The 20,972-nt window shown below is 49.4% G+C and overlaps 1 protein-coding gene across 4 annotated transcripts in view; it reads left to right on the forward strand.

Annotated features, from left to right (window-relative positions):
* Nucleotides 1-20,972, forward strand: part of DPF3 (double PHD fingers 3) — a 237,377-nt gene that overhangs the window by 142,864 nt on the left and 73,541 nt on the right. For all 4 annotated transcript variants that reach the window (XR_005064363.1, XR_005064364.1, XM_037031625.1 and 1 more), the window contains exon 6: nucleotides 5,452-5,530. Coding sequence is in view for 2 of the 4 variants with exons in the window: in XM_037031625.1 (XP_036887520.1) it covers nucleotides 5,452-5,530 (79 nt within the window). In the remaining 2 variants the exon portion in view is untranslated. The remainder of the gene's footprint in view (nucleotides 1-5,451; nucleotides 5,531-20,972) is intronic.

The raw sequence follows: 20,972 nt of genomic DNA on the forward strand, positions 1-20,972 counted from the left end.
ACCCCGAGAAGTTCCCTGAGTTTCCACCTGATCCGTTCAGCAGCCATTGATGAACTTGCCGGGACCCATGATTTCACTGGAGGTTACAAAATAATGAATATCTAATTCTGTCATTAAAGGAGGCTTTAGAATGGCCTTAGGAGGCTTTTAGAATTGGGGCTTTTAGTGAACTTCAAGAGCTATTCGCCTTTATGGCCTGTATCACCTCCAGGCCTTCTTCCTTCCCTTCCCTTCCCTTCCCTTCTTCTCTCAGCCCAAACCAAAGTTACGTGAGTAGATTGTGGAAGGGGAAGGGTCTTCACAGCTTCTCCATTCCCAACCTGAACATGGATGGTTGGACTCCCAGCCATCGACTGTGGATGAGGGAGTCTTGTGAGAACGGCAGCCATAGGGGCAGCAGCATGTTCATTTCCTGTGCGCTTACTGTGCCCCAGGCGGTGTGGTAAGGCTCTCTCTACAGTCAGAGCTACCACGCAGAGAGCGACAACTGTGGACCTCATGCTTCGTTCACTGCCCTGGCCACGCGTGGCTCCCGAGCACTTAAAATGTTGCTAGAGTTCAAATTGAAACGTGCTGTAAACGTAAAGTACACATCAGATTTCGAAGATGTAGTATGAAAAGAATACAGAACATCTCCTTCATGTTCAATATTTTTATATTAATTACATATTGAAATGATAATATTTGGCTATATGGGGTTAAGTAAAATATTAAAATTAATTGCACCTGTTTCTTTTTCTTACTCTTTTTTAAAAAACCGTGTCTCCCAGGAGATGTAAGATGACACACGTGGCTCATTGGCGTTTCTGTTGCCAGCACTGCAGCTTTCATTCCTGGGAGCCGGTGTTACTGTTTCCACAGAGGTTAAGGGACTTGCTCAAAGTCACCCCACCTGGTAAGGAAGAAGGCAGGGTTTGAACATAGATCTGTGCTTTTCCCACCAGGTCAGGCATGGTCCCATCTCCAGCATGTGGCCAGTGACCACTTTTTTGAATGACGGAAGCCATATTTCAGCTTTGTGGGAGGCGAGAGGAAACCTGAGCACAGTGAGGGGGCTGGATGGGGCCTGGACCAGCTCCCGGCCCACCTGGTGTTGTCTAAGGGGCAGTTGAATGCTACACATTGTGCAGTGACATTGTGGACATGTCACCATGGTGGGAGCCCTGGGAGGACCTGGAAGAGTGTAGGTGAGCCTGCCTGGGCTGGAGTAGGGTATGAAGCCGCTCGGTTAAGCTGCCTTTCACACGGTGTTTTCAAGCTGCTGCTGGCTGCCGGAGAACAGCCACACCCATTTCTGTGTCAGGACTGAAAGGCCATTTAAGGCCGTGCATCTCAGTGTGTGACCTCTGGACCCAGCATCAATGTCACCTAGGAGATCATTAGAAGAGCAAGACCCCACCGTTCATCCTGGATGGACTGAATTCAAGTCTGCACTTCAGTAAGGCCCCAGGCTGCCTCCTGTGCCCACCGAGGCCAAGCCTGAGGGGAGCTTACAAGAACAGCCTGTGGGTGAATTTCATAACTTCTGTGACTTTTGCCAAATTTTATGCGAACTCTGGACCTCCGTTTCTCCATCAGTTAATGATTGTGTCTATGGTAATTTTAGTCCAAGAAATCCATGCTCTTTAAAGTGTACAAATTCCTACGAGTCATCCACGAGAGTATTGTGGGTCAGTCTGTCAGTGTTTATGGATGCACATGGTGTGGTCCAGTGGTTCTCAGACTTGACCATGCATGTGAAGCACCTGGTGACCTTAGTCACCTGCAGAGTCTGATGCAGTGGGTCTGGGGGCAGTGGGTCTGGTGGTGGGGACTGAGGTCTGGCCTGGTGGAGAAGCCCCATGTTGCTGGTTAAAGTGAGGACCTAAAGCGAGGACCACACTTTAAAGAGCAATGAGATAGAGCAGTGAAAGTTTTTGTGTTTTTTTGGTCTCAGGAATTCTTAAAAATAACTGAGAGCTCTCCGAAAGCTGTTGTTGTGGTAGGTTATAACTAGTGGTACCACTATAACTAGTGGTACTTAGGGGATTAGAAATTAAAACAAAAATGTTAGACTTAACAACACAGAAGCACACAGAGCGATGACATCATCACGCCACGTAGCCTCTGTAAAACCCCACTGTGCGTCTGTGAGAGGATTATAGTGGGCAATTTCAGTGGCGTTTAGTACTACTACGAAAATGGCTTTGACTTGACAGAGTCCCTGAAGGGTCCCAGGGACCCCCAGTGACCCTGGACTATTCCAGAACAGCTGGTGTAAGAGGAGCTCATGCTCTGCGCTGTGCCAGTCGAGGGTCTTTCCATTACAGGAACCGCAACAGCTTAAGCAGAAGTGGGAAATACTTGAAAGGCTGCTGGGCTGTTGCTCCAGCTTTGAGCAGTCGTCGAAGGTTCAGCCCTGACAAGGGCAAGAGAGAGGCGAGAGTTCAGGATTGGGAGAGTGAGGCACCCAGGAAGCTCTGGCCCCTACTTCTCCGTCCTTCATTCTTCTCCCACAAGACTACTTTTTCTGCTTCTCTGTGCACATGGCCCCTGTAGTTTCTGAATCGGTGGGTTCCTAGTTCTGGTGGCCTGTGCTATAACTAGGTCACTGTTTCCCAACTCCAAATTCTTTGGAGTTAGAATCCAGTTTGTCCAGCTTAGGTCAGGTGTCCACTCCTGAGGCAGCCAGTCAGCTGTGATCATGGGAGCAGGTCATGTTGTACAGTTATGACTGTCAGTGCCTTCCACCGTGTGAATGGGACATGTGTGGAGTGGGGGTGGGCGGTTCTCAAAGAGGGAGAACTGATTTTGCGTGGGGTTCAGAGTTCTCTACAACAGAGTCCGAAGACCTTGGTCCTGCTTCTTCTGCTGGCTCTGTGATTGTGGGCAAGTTATGGACCCTCCCTGGACCTGTTTGATCAAGTGCCAAATGGGAATGATATAATTTGCTCAAACTCATGTATTGTCGGATTAATTGAACTGGTGTATGTGAAAGAGCTGTGGATGCCGTGCCCAGCATCGTGCTAAGTGTTGGGGATTCGTAATAAAGGGTGAAATGTGTCTCTGCTCTCAAGGATGCTGGGATTAAATTGAGGACAAAATGCTGATAGCCATGATGCAATTAGAAAGCAGCAGGCCTCACTGTGCACTAACCAAATGCAGTAAGAAGAGTTCAGAGGAAGGAGAGATCAGCTTGGGCGAGGAGGGACATCATTTGCCGAGCACTTCCTGTAGACACAGCACTGACCCCTGCGGTTTCACACACCCTTTGTACTTGTGCAGGGGAGGTGCCGCCGTGTCCGTTTGACAGTGAAGAAAGATAAAACTTAGGAAGATAACTTGTCCAAAGACACATGGCTGGTGTTTGAACCTGTGTCTGACTTTAACGTTAATGCTGTTTTTACTCCTCTGTGGCAAGATGATGATTCTTAGGGGTGTGGGATGTTAACAGGGATAAAGCATGGATTGGATGGGGGTGGGCAGAGAGGCTGGACCCTGACAGGGATCATTAAAAAACGAAGCCCTGGGGACACAGCATGAACTTGAGAAACTAAGGGGATTGGCACTAGATCGCCATTGGACATGTCAGTGGGTTTTAAGATGACAGTGAATGATTGACTGGGGCTTCCTGTCCTTCACTGCTTTTGTCTAGTTGGATTGGGCAGGACAGAGTGGAGGCAGAGCCCCATCTTGCAGTTGAGGACACTGAGGTATAGGGAGACTGGAAGCCCGTAGTCGCCCTGCTGGTCAGTCCTGCAGAATGAAAAGAAGCCCTGGTGCCTCCCCTTCCCACTGGCTGGAGCTCCGTGCTTCCAGTTCCACAGAACTCGTCCTTGTCCCCGGCGGTGTTTTTAGTCTCTCAGAGCGCCTCCTGAGCCTGCTGTTGTCTCGGCATTCTGCCTGACTTGCTCTCACCTGCTTGGAGGCGACTGTGACAGGGCTGCGGGCTGCACATGCCAAGCTGTCCCTGGCTTCACCGAGGGAGCATGGGGGTGGGGGGCAAGGGCAGCTGGAGGGGACAGGCTTGGTGTCATGGGCGCCCCAGGGTGATTTCCTGTACACCTCACAGCTCCCTCTTCGGGTCAACTCTGAGTAATGAGGGTGAGGGGAGGGGTTGCTGGCTATGTGTGTGTGTGCGCGCGTGTGTAGTGGTGAGGGGCTGGGAGGGAAAGAGCAGTGGGAGGGAGGAAAGGGGGGAGGTGGAATTTTGTAATTTGTTTTGGAGACAAGCTGAGGAAGTGGTGGAGGTGGTGACTTGCCAGGTGGTGTTGATTGTGTGTGTGTTTGAGAGAGAGAGAGAGAATAGGAGAATGAATGGGAATGAGAACATTTGAGGTGTTTTGACCCTGAAATCCCTAGGGCTGCTTTTCCAGGCCAGGGCCCTACAAGTCCCCATTTCCCTGCACCCCAGGTTGCTGCCGTGTTTTACTTCTCATCTGTTTTGTCTCTCTCTCTGTCCCCAAAGACCCCAGCAGGCCCTTTCCTTGGTGGGGAGTTCACTGCTGCTAATTACCAGAGAATGACCCGAGGAGGCGAGGGTGCTACACACGTGACCAGTGTGGGGCCTGCAGAGGTTTAAAAATAAACCTCGCCGCATTCTGGCAGCTGCCGTCCCGGGGCTGCAAAGCTGCCAGTTCCCTCTCTAGCTGGTCTCCTGTGCCCTCAGAGGGAGTGCTCATCCGGCCCCTGCCCGGGTCATGCCGGCCCTTTCTGGCGTCCTCCACGGGGTGGTGGTGTCAGTGGTCCAACTTCAGGAAACCGTGAACAGTCAGGGTTTCTGTCGCTGGCTGGAGGCTCAAGGCAGACTGCACAGGGTGGCCTCCTCTGAAGCTCACGCCTGTGGAGGCGGCTGAGCAGGGAAGGGGAGCCCCTCACTCTCCCCAGGCTCATGCCCTGTGCCCCATGCCGAGTCTGGCTGGCTCCTGAGAGACCTGAGCAGAAGAGTGGAACAGAGGAGCTTGGCCTGGTAACTGTGATTATGCCACTTGCTCCAATATGCCCATCAGGTCAGCTGTAGGGAGCAGGGTGCCATCTGTGTTCCGTATCAGTGTTCAGTATCGACAAAGCTGGAACGTTGAGGAGTTGGAGGAAGAGATCCTACTAGCAACAGCAGAGCACAGGAATTTGGTTGTTAGAGGGTTTGCAGTGAGACTGTCCTGAGGTAATTCCTGACTCTGCACTTGGTAGCTGAGTGACCTTCACAAGCTACTTACCCTAATTGCCTCAGGCTTCCGATCTAATGGTAGCACCTCCCCCTAGGAACTGAGTAGGTGAGCCATTTGGGGCAAGTTACCTAACTTCTCTGGGTCTGTTTCCTGGCCTGTACCAAGGGGTGGGTGTTGGGACAGACTTGATGAAAGCTGAGCGAGGAGATGCGGGTGAGGCACTCAGGGCCTCCCAGAGCACCTGCTCAGGGACTGTGGCGATTATCAGAATAACCCGCTTCGTGATCCCCCAATGTCTCCCCAGGCCCGTGGCTCTGCAGGTGGCAGGAGGAGGCATGACCCCGCCTCTCAGGAAGACCACGACAAACCCTATGTCTGTGACAGTAAGTACAGGCGAAGCCGCCTTCCTTCTCCTGCCCCTGCCCTGCCCTGCCCCACCGTTCCCTGTGCTTCCCTGGCTGTCAGCCCCCAGCCTTAGGCTGCTGGCCCCTCCACTGGGGCCTGCACCCCAGCTCACGTGCTTGCCCCCCAGCACAGTCACTGCCTCCTCTCACTCCCTCTGCCCCCAGCTTCCTGCTGGAGGGGAGCCAGCTTGGTGGGGGGGAGGGCTCCTTGCCTTGGGTGCTGCACTCCTCTCGGGTCGAACCCTAACCCTACTTTGTGCCTTCCGGTTCTCTTCTTTCGCTCCGTCTCCTTAAGGTGCACCCCCCATTTCTCAGTCAGTTTCAGAGATTTACAAAGGCATAACTCAGAATCCTCTAAGACATGTACTTAGTTCCTGTGGCTTTTTTTCCTCATTTGTTTCCCTTTAATTTCCTTCTTCTGGTCTTTCTCCTGTCCTACTTAGGGCAAGTTATGACTCTTCCTCCGAGGATGACTTAGTTAATAAGTGGCCCTCAGTCCATCTCCAGCCTTGCTTGATTGATTCAGAAACATCTTTTGGACAAGTGTCTGCCTGGTGCCTGGGTTTAGGGTCCCCAGACAGCTGGGGAGGGCTGAGGGAGAGCACGCTGGAGCAGTGGCAGTGGGCGGATCTCCAGAAACCTCCAGATTTGGGGCTTTGCTGTCAGCCCAGAGAGCTTTTGCCTGTCTCTCCTACCAGAGCACTGGATGGTGGGTGTAAAATCCTCGCCCTGGTTATCTTCTGACTTGTATTGGCCACCATCTGCTCATTCCATGGCAAGCGCCGCCCTCCAAACTGCACTCCCTGACCATCTCCCCTTCCCATCTTCTGTTTCTCTGAGGGTGCAGATCTCTGCTCTCGCACTGAAGGGGTGACAGTGAGAATGGCAGAACAGTGGCTGAGGCAGGGCCCTGGTGCTGTGGTCTCTGTGGGCGTCCGCCCACCTTGCCAGTGTCTGCAGCCTTTGTGGAAGTAGGGAGAGGACCGGGAGGATGGGGCCCAGGGAGTGCTTTGGGGGTGGTGCCACTTTCCTTCCTCTTCGCCGGCCTCTTTAAACTTCAAAAAGTTGTTCTGTGTCTGGTGGGATGACAGCTGGTTGGAGAACATTTTGCTAGAAGACCTCAAACTCCATGACTCCCATTTGGCTCTTAATACACCATGCAGGTGACATTGCTGAGACAACTGTAGGTAACATCTGCACCCCAAAGCAGTTTCATTTTAGGGTGAGGAGAGAGCAGGGCATGGGGTCTGATCCCTCTTGCAATACCAGGAGGTGCCTGCTTTGGTCTGGGTCTTCCTGAATGGGGTTTGTAAAAGCCCACGCGTGCGGACCCTGGGGAAACTGGCTCTGGGCTGGGGAGCATCCTTCAGACCCCACCAAACAGGCCTTCCGACTAGGGCTGGAGCAGCTCAGCTAGCAAGAATGCCAACTGCTTTGGAACTGGGGCTTTGTCCCTAGATTTCTCTCTTTAAAAGCTTTATTTTTATTATATGATTTTTCTCCTACCCTAGATAGTGGAATTACTGCACCTCTCGTTGGATTCCCAGCCAGTAATAATCCCCTGTATTCCCAGGCCTGCTGCGTGCGTCCTCCCTCTCCCACCTCTCAGTCCCTCTCCTCACTCCTTTGTCTGATGTCTGCCTCCACAAAGCGTCCTTTATGGGTGACCCTGTCTTGCCTGGCTCCCTCTTTCGGCACAAAGTGCTTGCGTCACACCCTCTCCCCCAGCTCCGGTGACTTTGTTTCAGGGGCTCTCAATGTCATTTGCTTTTCCTGTTCCCCTCCCCACGGGGTCTTTCCTCCTTCTGTTTATGCCTTTGTACTTGGGAGGCTTGATCACAGGCCTGATGCTGGTTTTCTGGAAGTCTCTGCGGCTGATTTCTTGGCTCTGCCTGCACAGGCACAGCCTCCCTTTTCCTCCCTGGGCAGAGCAAGGTCCACCCTCGATTGCCCTTCTCTTTCTGGCTCTTAGGAAACTGTGTGGCAGCTCAGTGATTAATAGACTTTATTTTTATCTGGTGCCCTTCAGACATGTGATCCTTTGGGACAGGAATGACCTTTGGAGAGGTCACAAGGCCCACCCCGCACCCCTGAACTCAGCAAGGAATGCTTTTAATAACCTCTAATGCATCCTAAGTAGAGAGGTGTCTGGTCACCTCCTTGAATGTCCCCAGGGATGGTGTTACCATAAGCTGACCTTTCTTCCATGATTCTAATGGTGCTTTGAATGATTGTTTTCCTTAATAGGAGCAGAAAATTTTGTCTTCCACAGGCCCCCTTATCTTTCGTGTATCTTTTCCTTTTCCCATCAAACAGGTACATGAGCATTTTGTCTATTCTGGAGGCACTCATGACAGGCATCTCCTTGTATTCTTGGTTTACCTGGAGCCACATCCCATAATCTCTGTGACAGCCTGCTCTGAAGTCCCTTCTGGGTTTACATTTAAGCTTAGCACTCCCTTTGGAAGTAACACCAAGGCAAGTTGGCTCAAAGGGTCACAGACACACTGCCTTATTTATTTCACACATCACTTCGTAACCCCACCCACACCTGTAGAGTGTAGAGGTACCTGACTGCCCGCTGCACTGTGCCCGTGTCAGGGATGCCCCTCATGGCCGGAAGGTGGCTAGCGCCAGTCTGTGTGCCTGCATCTGAGTATTTCTTCGCCTGTAAACCACTTGGCATTTGGCCCTGTGGAGTCTCAATAAAGAGATACAATAATATGTGACTTCAATATACAGGATTCAATAAAGGCAAATTTAAAGACATTGCCCAGTAGTTAAATTTTATTCTCCACAGATTTGTGATCGCTGCCATTTTTGTATCATCTCTGGTTTGATTTGCATAATCCTCACTCCTTCTTTCAAGTTATTTATGAAACTATTAGGCCACCTTGGATCCTACCAGTACCTCTTCCCAGGCTTATGTGGATTAGTAATAGCTCCTTTTCAGATGGGATTGTATTTAACCCTTCCTGGTATATATATCTCTTAAATATAGTTGTCCTGTTATGTTCTTGGTCCAAGCTTCCCGTTCATGGTGGATGGTGGAAATATTATCTTAGCTGTTCACTGCAGGTGATAGATAGTTTGCCTATTGCCTTTCAGTCAGTTGTTGAATTTATTTCATCTCAGGGAACCATTAAATCATCTGAACATGATTTATTTTTTTTGCCCATCCATGGTATGTGTGTAAATGGATACTTCGTTTTCTGGCAAGTAACCAGTCTGTTAATTATCCTAAAAGTTTACCAGGCTTAAGGATTGAAGTTGTTTGTTCTCTTTCAATCTGTCGTGGAAGGAAAAGCATTCTTACCCACAAACAAAGCACTGTATAACTTTGTAGGAGAGGCTGTCGTGTTTGTCGAAGTGTGGATTGGGACCGTTGGTGCAGAGGTAACCGAGGTGTTTATTAAAACGTGGATTCCCAGGCCTCGCACCAGAACCCTTGCACTGGAACCGCTGGGAGCGGGCCCAGGAACCTGCATATTTGGGAGCTCTCGAGGGAAGACCTATGAATACTGACTTTTGAGAGTGACTAGTCTGCTTGAAGATTTCTGGCCGACTGCTCAGCCCTTTTTTTTTTAATCCCTGTTTTTTGCATCTGGAAGTTCTAGAGTCTCTAGGAATCCTCCAGGCAGAGTGCCACTGGCATGCGTCATTGTTTTAGTTGGCCTCTTCAGAATCTTTCCAGTTCTTTCAGCATTGATAAAAAACTCAGCAGTCCCGTGGAAAACGCAGCAATTCAGCACTGGGCGCCGGTTTATTTAATAGTTTTAAATGTTAACAGCATCGTTAGCCCCCTTTTGCATGTGGTGCAATGACTGGAGATAGGCGTGTGGAAGGAGCCCCTGCGTTTGGGTTACTGGGATGTTTTAAAAATCATTTCAAGAGTTCATCTCTTCTTTTCCTAACTGCGCCTGACCCTGAATTTTCTGTTAGTGTCAGCGGGGCAGACTTCTGACGAGAGACCTGCTTTTCCATTTTCTTTGTTCAAGGAGCATCATAAGAAAAATGGTGGTGATGGGTGAGATTCAGGTAGAGGAAGAACATTTTGTTTCTGAGCCCTAGCCACTTACGGCAAGGCACACATTTACCCTTTGGCCAGGCACAGTGGAAAGGATTTGTGAAGCTGTTTTTCTCTTTAAGGTTTTCTTTAAAAATCAATTTTAGTTTTTACAGAGCATTTAAATGTTAAATTTAATCTAAAAGAACATTTAACATGAGATCTATCCTCTCAACAAATGTTTAAGTGTATGTATTGTTGAATACAGGCACCTTGTTGTTGAATACAGGCACCGTGTTGCACAGCAGATCTCTGGGGCTTAGTCATCGCGCTCGATGCAGACTCTGTGCCTCTTCTACCCTTTAAATGCTACGACTTTTGTCTTTTTATAAGATACCTTATAATGGTGGGATCAGGCAGTATTTGTTCTTAACTGTGCCTGGTTATTTTACTTAGTATAATGTCCTCAAGGTTCATCCATGTCGTTGCACAGTGAAGAATCCCACTTTTTAAAGGATGAGTAGTGTTCCATTGTGTGTGTGTATCTCATTTTCTTTTTCATTCCTCAACCAGGAATGAAAGGTTGTTTCCACATCTGGCTTATGTCCGTAGAGCCGCAGTGCACAGAGGAGTGCGGATATCTCTTTGAGCTCATGTTTTCAGTTCTTTAGGGTAAATACCCAGATGTGGAATTGCCGGATCATACGGTAGTTCTATTTTTAATGTTTTGAGGAACCTGCCTACTGTTTTCCACAGAGGCTGCACTGATGCTGCATTCCCACCAGCAGTGCACAGGATTTCTAGTTTCTCCTCCTCCTCGCCTACATTTGATCACGTGTTCCCAGTTTTTTTTCTTTCAGATCATGGCAGTAACTCCTGCTAATGGGCTCTCACAGTGCAGAGTACTGTGCTAAGGATAATAAGCATTTTACATACATTTTTTTCTGTAAATCTTAGTACCAACCTTGAAAGGCAGGACCAGTTGACTTCAATTTCTATGAAAAAGCAGGCTCAGAGAGGTGAAGGGACTTGTCTAAGGTCACACAGCTGGTTAAATGCTAAAGCTGGGATGAGTCCTGGTTTCCTCAAGTCTGGACCCAACATACCCAAGGACATTTCCACACCAACTGCAGGTGAAAATGCCCTCCTTCCTGGAGTTTGGTTTCTCTCTACATGCCTTGTGTGTAAGGTGAGGCCCAGTCCACTCTTGACAGATGGCTTCGTGGTGTCAGATTGGCAAGCTGGAGTCGGACAGTAATTATAATTGAAGTGGAATGAAATGGATTACATAGTGTTGAGCCTTTTACATCCCCCCACCCCCCCCAAACTGAGACATTAAGGTGGATTAATGACAAAAGGCTGAGAGCATGACTCATCTCTGAGTCATGGCCAGTATCCACACATCAGGAGCGAGTCCTCCCAATTCGGCCTTCATGTCAGTAAGAACTTTGGTCTCCACCACTGTTATCCCTCGGACACACATTTTTGATGGTATATGTATGGCCTGTGACTGAAAACGTGATCTCTTCAGTATCATCTCCCGTCTAGAAATCTGTGGAGGTGTGACTCCATCCTGTGTGGCAGTGTCAGAGTAGCTTCTGGGGTCCTTTCCTGCTCCTCTTGGCTGGGGCGTGCTGGAGGGAGGAGGGGCGCGGGCACACAGCAAGGAATCCAGAGGTCCGGTCCTGGTTCCACGCTCAGTGGCTCTGGTGCAGTATTTCCTTACTTGGTGGGGAGGGTGGCTCCCTTCCTGAGGCTCACCTCCCTGACCAGCTCTCCTCCACACTCTGGGCTCCTTTCTTCCCGGCACTGGCTTGACCGTGAGGCTCTTCACCCAGGAGACAAAGTGTTGGCTGGGCTGTGGCGTATCATAGAACCTCTGCTGGGCCCTGGACCAGGGGAGCCACGGGATGGGAGGATTGGTGCGTGGGGCGCACAGTGTGCACGAGGACAGTCCCAGAAAGTCTGCTCAGCTGCAGCCTCCGTAAAATTTGTCTGGGTTTCCCCATACCTGAGTGCACAGAGGGAATCAGAGGACTATTGCAGTCTTATTAAAATTTTTTTGAGGGCATGAAGGCTCCACATTCTCTAAGACTCATGTGCTTTTAGCTTCAAGCTGCAGTGGAAAAGCCAATCACTGCGGCCTTCAGGCTGGCTGCCCTTGTCAGTGAAGGGAAGCCAGGCTCATCACTCAGTTGTCACAGCTATTATCTTGCAGGTCCTTGCGTGGGGTATTGGGAGGAGGAGTGGAGAGGCTCTGTGCCCCAGAAACTTGATTTGTGGAGAAGGGCCCGTGGCATGGGATTGATCTCTGGAGATTGAGTGCATTTGTTATAGCAAAGCTGGTCTGTTTAAATATTTAAATGCCATCATGTCATGGACACAGGTTGTAGACTGTCCCAGCAGGGCTGGCCAGAGGCGTAGCTGGAGAGGGGCTAAACTTTCTCTTTGATATCCTCATTGCCTCGTTTCTCTTTTTTTCGCTGCCACGGCCTGTCTCCCCCTCCCACTTCCCCCACTCCTCTAGCTTTCTGGAGAATCTTGCCCGTTGGCCACAAAAGTTAGGTTTGCCTCTTCTGGGCTGTATCTCATACCCTCTTGAATTATTGTCTCATCCAGTTAGATCCTTGCTCTCAGCTAGCTGTTAACTTGATGCAAACTTTGTGGCAAATAATTCCTATTAAGATGTGGATGACCAGTAACAGGGTAGATAGTAACATTTGTGGAGATTCTTTTTATTAAAGTCTTTTAAATGGAAATAGTATGTGTTCATTGCAGAAAAACCAGAAATTACAGATAAGCTTAAAGGGAAAAAAGAAAAATTGCCCATACTCTCGCCCCGGGCAGCGTTGGCTCAGTTGGTCGGAGCATCGTCCAGTAAACAGAAAGGTTGTGGGTACTGTCCCTGGTTGGGGGCGTATGAGAGGCACCGAATGATGTTTCTCTTTCACCTCTACATTTTTCTCCTTTTCTCTCTCCCTCCCTTCTCCCCTCTCTAAAGTCAATAAGCATGTCCTCAGCTGAGGATTAAAAATGAAAAAAAAATGATCTATAATGATAGTCCTCAGACATAACTTACATATTGTTATGTTGTATACTTCAGGATTCTGTGTCTTTGTCCACACACATGCACGATGTATGATACATACTCTCTCCCTCTATTCAAAATCCTCTATTCAAAATACATGAAGAATATTTTTCCATGTCAATAAAGATTTTGTATGGTGATGTTTTAGGACTATAAAGTGCTTGTAAAGTATTAACATGCCACAGCTTGCTCCATGTTCCATTTGTTGGATGTTGAGACAGCTTAAAAATTTTCGGTATTAAAATAATATTGCAGTTATATCTCTGCATCATGCTTTTGCTGTTTCCTAGAAGCAGAACCGTGAGGCCAAAGGGCCCGATGCACAGCCTTTGATTTCTCTCACTTGATTCCCTGGTGGGGATAGAGGGAAGCAGGTGCAAGGTCAGCCCTGCCCGTGACGAAGAGAGCCAGGTGGAGGAGAAGAAGAATGAACTTTGGCTTTGGAGGGAGAAAACTGAGGTCAAATTCTAAAGAAAATTTTAAAGAAAATCATTTGTGGTGGGAGTCTCCATTCCTTCAGGTGTGCATTGGGGGGCGGTACACAGCTGGGAAAGCGACATGTGATAAGATGTATAAAGACGTTTGCACATGGTCTGGGCTCCGTGGATGTTTCTTCCACCTTTGCCTTTTCCGTACTTCCGCCGTCTCTGAGATAGTTGGAAGGATGAGGCCGATACTGCATTAGGGAGTAATCACACACCGCCAGGCAGAGTTTCACTGAGCGGGCCGTGAGCACTGCAGGAATTTGGTTGGGGAGTGGTCAGGAGGAGAGGGCCAGTGTGTCAGAGGTGCTTTCCTAGGGAGCCAAGCGGGTCCTTAGGGAGTGACCAAACTTTGGCATATATGATTGTGAAAATAACAGGACATCCAAGCAGAAATGTGCAACAGATGTTAATGGATGTTTGATCCCCCAAAGAAAGTGAGGAACTTGCACCATTGTTGTAGGTGGACGAGGGCCTGCCTCAGGTGAAGGTCTGTGGGACACACTGGATAGCCTGGGACCCACACATAAAGCCAGCTCTGGGTCTGAGGCAGCATTTCTGTCACTCACCCAGCAATCCTGAAAGGGAGTGTGCTGGCCAGATCTCCAAATATTTGGGGGCCGCCGCACCTGAGGGCAATTGGTCTGATTTCTTTTTACCTGTCTCTGTTTATCTTCCCCTTAAATGTTGACAATTGTATTCATTATTTAAATTGTTTTTTCATAGTATTAAAACAGAATTATATATTGTCCTTTGACCTAACTAAAGACATGCTAATGTAGAACTCATTAGAATAAGGAGTCAAAAGACAGTGTCTCTAAAAGGGATGATGGTCAGAAGAAGATCGTTCTTGTGTCAGAGGCCCATGATTAGAATCTTTGCTGTGTCACGTTATAGCCATGACCTTGGGCAAATCACAGACCTCTCTGAGACTCAGTTTCTTCTTTTATCAAGTGCAGACAGTAAGATTAACCTTACAGGCTTTTCAAGAGGGCTAAATGAGATTACATGCAAAAACAGCTCCCTTCTTGGTTCGTGTAAACATGCTCGAGACGAATTTATTTTCCTTATGGTGAGTTCAGAAAGGGCATTTATTTTACACCTAAGTTGGGCTCCCAGTTCTGTCCATGCCCTGACTGCTGGAATTGTCAGGGACCAGGGCAGCAGTCCAATAAACTTCATTACCAAAACCAGCTCTATTGAACACTTGTTTGCTAGGCAGTGTGCTAGCACTATACGGGAATGGACTCATTCAGTTCTTACAACATTCAACATTCAGATGAGGTACAAACTATTACTATCCCTATTTTTACAGACAAGAAGACTGAGGTTGGAGAAATTAAGTTACACAGCTAATTAACTGCCCTGATAGCTCACCCTAGAGTTCACCAGAAGTCAGTTATAGCTCTCTAGCAGGGCTGGAAAGAGTCTCCCTAATACGTTCAATGCTTTCATGTTGGGAGTTTCGAATTTCTTTGCCTGGGATCCAGAATCGGGTAGTATTTTGAAATGAAAGGTTTGTTGCTTATCTCTTTTCTTCGTTATCTTCTTTTTTTAAACCAGGAGTCACGTTCACGTATAGTAAATTCCTAAAATTAGCTGAATGCCCTCCCTCAGGGGAGACACAGGGACTTCCAGGTCACTGGCATTTCATGGATCTCGGCTCTGCAGAGCCAGGGTCAGACGAACGTGACTTTGAGAAATTGGGATGTTTCATCCTACCCCTGCCCTAGCCTAGACCCCTGTGCTCCTGTCTAGAAGAATTCAGTTTAGATTGAGTGCGGGCCTGTGAACCATAGTATCGCGGTTCGGTTCCCAGTCAGGGCACATGCCTGGGTTGCAGGCCAGTTCCCAGCAGGGGACGCATGAGAGGCAACCATGCATTGATATTTCTCTCCCTCTCTCCTTCCCTTACCCTCTAAAAATAAATAAAATCATTTTTAAAAAAATAAAAGAATTCAGTTTAAAATAAGCATCAAGTGGCTTGGGAGAAGAAATGAAGCCACAGGAAGGGAGCTGGGGCCGGGACTCGGTGGGTGGGGAGAAGGGCGTGGTGGTGGGCGGGCCTCCATCCCCGAATTGCTCTGCTACAGAAAGAGGGAAGTGACTTCCTTGGGGTTGTGTGGAAGTGTCACAGGGTAGAGCTGAGAATGAGATGCACCCCTGTGACTCCCTGGGCCCAGGCTTTGTCTCTCGGACGCTCATCCCGTAATTGCTTTCAGTCGCTGCTTTCAGTCTCTCGGAAACCACTGGCTCAGATACCCACTGCGTGCTCCAAGTTGGGCTGATGAAAATGTGCCAGAGTCATTAAGTTATCAGTGGGGAAGGCTGCTGCTTCTCCCCGGCAGGAAGGATTCTGCTGTCTGCTGCAGCCGGCTTTGTTCCCACAAACTGCCCCTGAAATCCTCCCCTCCTCTTTCCCCACCCCTCCTCCTCCCCTTCCTCCCCGTCTCCCTGACAAGGAGTGTAGAGTAGGGTAGGGTTGGAGTGGGGGGCATGCTGTAAATACTCTGGGGCAGCACTGGAGGTATTCATAACTCCAGACGGGAGGTCCTGCCTGGAGAATCCAGCTCTGGATTGGGAAGTGGGCAAGCACTATTTCTGCAGCTTGACAGATGGATCCGCCCCAGGGGAAGGAGAGAGAGGAAGGCAAGCTGGACCTTCCTTATTGTCACAGCCATTCCTCTCCATGTGCTCCGTGCCAGGAACACAAAATCCAGGAGCATGCTCGCCAAGGTGAAAAGAAGGGTCTTGGGTTGTGCACAGGCAGGGTTGACGGGTCCCCTGGGTGCTGGCCTCAGAGGTGCGTGACGCAAAGGAGCTTGCCCTGGGGAAGGAGCCTGGAGTGGGAGGATGGGGGCGCAGCCTTCTCTGAATGCTTCAGCAGTCTTGGGGCTTAGTCTGATTCCGCACAACAGATAATTCCTGAGTGAGATTGCTGACGTGATAAAAGGATAGCAGATGGTTCTAAGACTTTATTTTCAGAATGTATCTTTCCCCATCCTCTTTTTCTTAACAACTCCTTCACCCCATACTTAGAGGAGAAAGTACTAGATACCCCCTCCTCTTTTGGGTTTATTTTCTTTGCTGATCCACTTTGATGGCAGTGGTGACAATAACAGCTGACGATGGCTGAGACTTACTGTGAGCCAGGCGCTGTTTTAAATTCTCTCCCATACCCTTCACACACCCCTCATGACTGGGAAGTAGGTGTGCTGTCGGCGTCACCACTGCTTTCCAGGGGGGTGCTGAAGCGAAGAGAGGTTTGCGACTCACCCAGGACCACAGAGTCAGTCACGGCAGAGCTGGGATTTGCGTCCAGGCATCCAGAGCCAGCCTGCCTCCTTACCCACGGTAGACCCTGCCTCTGAAGGCAGGACTGACCCCAGAGCAGAACCAGAGCAGTTGGTGGTGCTGAAATGACCACTGCTGTGTGGCTAACTGCTCTGGCCAGATATCCAAGGGCACCTCAGAGGGAGATTCTCCGCCTCAGGAGCGATTGGGTCCTGTGTTCACTGTGGCAGCAAATACGCTGTCGTGCTGGCTGTTTGGAATACCTTAGTCGCTGATCTCCATCCCTAGCCCCCACAAGTTTCCGGGACCAGCTACATAATTTACGGGACCCAACACAAAATGAAAACAAGAGGCCCTTTGTTCAGTAAGTATTAAGAATTTCAAGATGGTGACAGCAAAGCGTTAAACCACACGTGGGGCCCTTCCGAGCCAGGGCCCTGTCTGAGTGCACAGGTCCCACGCCCGTGAGGCTGGTGAGTGTTTGAGTGGTAGGAAGAGAGGGTGAGTACAGAAAGTGCAGCAGTGATGATTTTCCTTCCCTTCAGGCCGGTCAAATCAGGATTTCCAAGGAGTTTCATTTCATAGCGGTCTGCTGTGGATGCAGTTCAACCGTAATGAATCTTGGAAATCTCTGGTCCTCAGGATGGAGTCATCTGAAGGACTGGGGCTTGGGTCAGCAGCTTCCTTTTGGGGTCAGGCATCTTGCTTCATTATCTCCAATCCCTCCTAACCCTGCCTTTCATACCCCTTGCCCGCCTTGTCCTTTCCTTTAGCTTACCAGCCGGCTCAAGGAACTGCTCTGTGAAGGGACAAGCCCCCGTCAGCCTTCCCGATCCCACAGCCCCATCCACCCACAGCCTCCGTCTGTCCTCCTTTCACAGCCTCCAACTGGGGGCTGAACCCACAGCGCAGGTGTGTGCACTGGCCAGGAATCAAACTGGAGGTCTGTCAGTTTGCAGTCAGCACCCAGCCCACTGAGCCGCACCAGCCAGAGACCTCCTCCCCTTTTTTTGATGCTTAGGTGTCTGCTATTGTTCTGGCTCTGCATGTGTTTTTGCTCATTTGTAGGAGGGGGCTGAGGATTGCTGGGTCACTTGAAGCACTGGACCAGGCCTGGCACGTGGCACACTCTCAGTAGTTAGCAAAGGCCAGGACTGGTGGTACTGGTTCTGCCATCTGGAAACCCTGCTCCCTCCTGTTGCTGACTGTTGTGTGAGTCCTTCTTAAGTAACTTTTAAAAAATCACCTTTCCCCCACCCAGCTCTTAAGATACCAGTGTTTGCTGAAACCTATCCTGTGTTCACACCTTTCATCTGTTTTTCCATAATCTCTCCTCTCCATATCCTTAACTTATATTGCCATCCTGCCAGTTCTATAAATCTTTCCCAAACTCCAGGTGTGTAAGCCAGCCCTGGACCAAACTCATTCTCTTCCTATATCCTCTTACCCAGGTGCCCAATTCAGAAACCTGTGTGTTTTTATTTCTTCCCTTAGCTGACAGTGAGTGCTGGTCAGAGGCAGGCCCTGCGCTGGTCCCTGGAGAGGTAACAGCGTGCAGACGCACAGGGCCTGCCCACGGCCTGTCGTGGGAGAGACACATACTGATACATGAGTAGTTCTAGCAAGGTAACAAACTGGGGTCCTAATTTTGATTGGAAAGACTTCCCTGGGGAAGGACATTTGATCCAGGATTAGAAGGATGATGAAGCATTAATCAGGCAAATTGGGGTGGGAGACAGTGCAGGCAGAGGGAAAAGCTTGTGCAGATGCTCTTTGGTGGAAAGGAAAATAGTCAAGAAATGAAAAGGGCAGTGAGCAGGAGTGGAGAGCTGAGAAGGAAGTGAAATGTGGCATCGAATGAGGCTGGGGAGGTGGGTGGGGCTGGATGGCACGTGGCCAGGAAGGCTGGTAGTCTGTCTGGGCTCCCCCTCGCTGTTTATACCGGCTCCCTTGCACCCAATTCTGTCTCTTTAACTTCTGTCCTGAAATCATTACTGTTCCGCACAGAACATTAAAATGTGAACACTTGTAGTGCGCATGTGTTGTGCAGAAGTTTCTGCTTGGTCACCGGATGCCTCAGTATTTTTGAGGAAGGTGGCCCAGCCGGTGCCTCAGTCAGGCCTGCTCATGTGTCTAGGTAGCATCTGTCAGTCACCCATGGCAGGAGCAGTTTTCAGAAAACTCGTAACTGATCAGAACATTTCAGGTAATTGGAGGATAGACTGTGCAGTGACATCAACGGATGAAATAGGAAACCCCTGGTCACCGAGGACAGAATTGCATGAAGAAGCATGGTGTTCCCATGAATCACATTACCTGGCAGGTTCCTGGAGAAGCCTTTGCCACATTTGATTATATACTCGGTATGGTTGAAAGCATTCTGAGAGACTTGGCTAGTAAAAGCAACCAAGTTAAAAACTGCGGAGCTAACATTGAACTACTTGAGAACTGTGGTCTGTGAAACCAGGTTGTTATTGGAGGCCCCCATCGGGGGAAATGAGTCCGACTTTGAGGCCGTGAACTGGCCTTGCGTGAGGGGCTCCTGAGCCTGCTTGGAGAGGGCCTGCTAGCTGCGTCCGTGCCCCTGTGGCCCCACCCATGGCTCTGTTTTTCAGCCAAGTGTCAAAGGGTAGCTGTGTTCCATAGCTCAAGGCCAGTGCGCTTACTTCAGTTGACCTGCTGTTTGTCATTTTAAAAAATAGTTGTAGCCCTGGCTGGTGTGGTTCTGTGGATTGAGTGTCAGCCTATGAAATGAAAAGGTTGCTGGTTTGATTCCTGGTCAGGGCGCATTCCTGGGTTGTGGGCCAGGCCCCTGGTTGGGGTTGTGCAAAAGGCGACTGATTTATGTTTCTCTTGCACATTGATGTTTCTCTCCCTCTCTTTTTCCCTCTCTCCCCTCTCTCTAAAAAGACATTGTAGGTAGAAATTATTGTGTTTAGCAAGAGAATAAGTAAATATCTTTGACTCAGGCAAAAAATAAAATAAAATTCAAACAGCCTCTTGCCACCTTCAGGTCCATCTGTGCACTGTTGCCTTAAGTGAGGTTTCTAATGTGTAAATCTGAGCAAATTCTCCCCTGACTTCACATTTTCAGGATGAAGTCCTGCCCAGCTTCCTCTCTGGTTAGTCCCCCTCATGCCCAGTTTCGGGTCCAGGGTTCTCCCTAGGTGCTGTGTGGAATGTGCTTTGGTGTCCGAAAGCCCTCGCCTCCTTTGTCTGCCTGGCGGCACCCTCCTCCTTCACCCAAGCCGCAGCTTGCTCCTCCTCCTCTGGGAAGCCACCCCCATGCCCTGCGCTGGCCCCTGTGCAGGCCCCTGTGCAGAGCGTGTGCTCGCTGGGATGTCTGTATCCACCTCACCTCTTGCTCGGCATGCCGGCTTCCTCTGCTAGACTGTGAACCCTTTGAGGGAGGAGAGTGGGGCTTATTTATGTATTTTTTCTGGTGCCACAGGGCTGGGCACTTACTAGGTAGTTAGTAAGTTAAAAAACTTAAAATTAGATTGTTTCTTGAAGAACTGGTGGTGAAAGAATGACATGGTATAAGTAGGTGGGAGGAAAATGAAGCTCCTTCTGGAGAGCTCTGTATCGGGACCGTGGTAAAGGTGTCTGGCTTCCAGCATGTCCATGTGCTCCCTGGATCTTTCTCTTCTAAGAGCTGCACACAGGTCTCAGGGCTGCCTCTCACTGTCCTCTCCTGCCTTGCCATCCATCCAAAAGGGCAGGTGTGTGCAGGGCGGGCAGAGCCAAGCCTAAATATATCAAAATTCTAGCAGTGTTTTTCAGACCTCGGTGTGCATCAGCATCAGCATCGCTGTATTAAACACAGGTTGCCGGGTTCCACCCCAAGAGTTTCTGGGATGGAGCTGAAGAATTTGCATTTCTTACAAGTTCCTAGGTGATGCTGATGGTGCTGGTCTGGGGACCACACCGAGAATATCACTTGTAGCAAAAGGCTTGGCTCTAAAGTAATTGCTCTCTGGTGTTGGGAAAGGAGACACGGGAAACTTTTGCTTGAGTTTGGTTTTGTAGGTTTCGAGGACTGTTAGTGTGAGGTTAATGTGGATAGATAGATCAGATTCAACACACTTACCTCCTCCTCTGTCTCTAGGCTTTCCCACAGTGTTTCTGTGTTCATTCATCAACTATTCAGTGACTGCGTTGTGCAGGTGTAATGTGTGCGGGGCTGCATGTGAGGTGCAGTCATTGATACCGAGATGAAATCGATGTGAAACCGTCATTAAGGGAGGTTCTCTGGTACAGACATAACCGTAATTCAGGGAGTCCATAGAAGAAATGCCCACTTGGATGCGCAGTGAACTCCTCATCGGTGGAATTGTCCCAGGACAGGCTTCTGGAGTATTCGTGGGAATTAAACGGTCTGATAGATAACCAGACTGAATGACCGCCGAGGTCCTGAGATTCTGTTAAGGAAGACAGTGGTAATTGACATAACAAAATTGCACAAATCAAATGCTGTGGAATTTACGGGGCGGGGGGGGGGATCTGCTGAGACCCCTGAGCCTTCCTCACTTAAATACTGATGTTATCGTT

Source organism: Sturnira hondurensis, unplaced genomic scaffold (genome assembly GCF_014824575.4).
Source record: "Sturnira hondurensis isolate 20B ecotype Veracruz unplaced genomic scaffold, ASM1482457v3 Scaffold0021143, whole genome shotgun sequence".
In the NCBI taxonomy this organism is placed as follows: Eukaryota; Metazoa; Chordata; class Mammalia; order Chiroptera; family Phyllostomidae; genus Sturnira; species Sturnira hondurensis.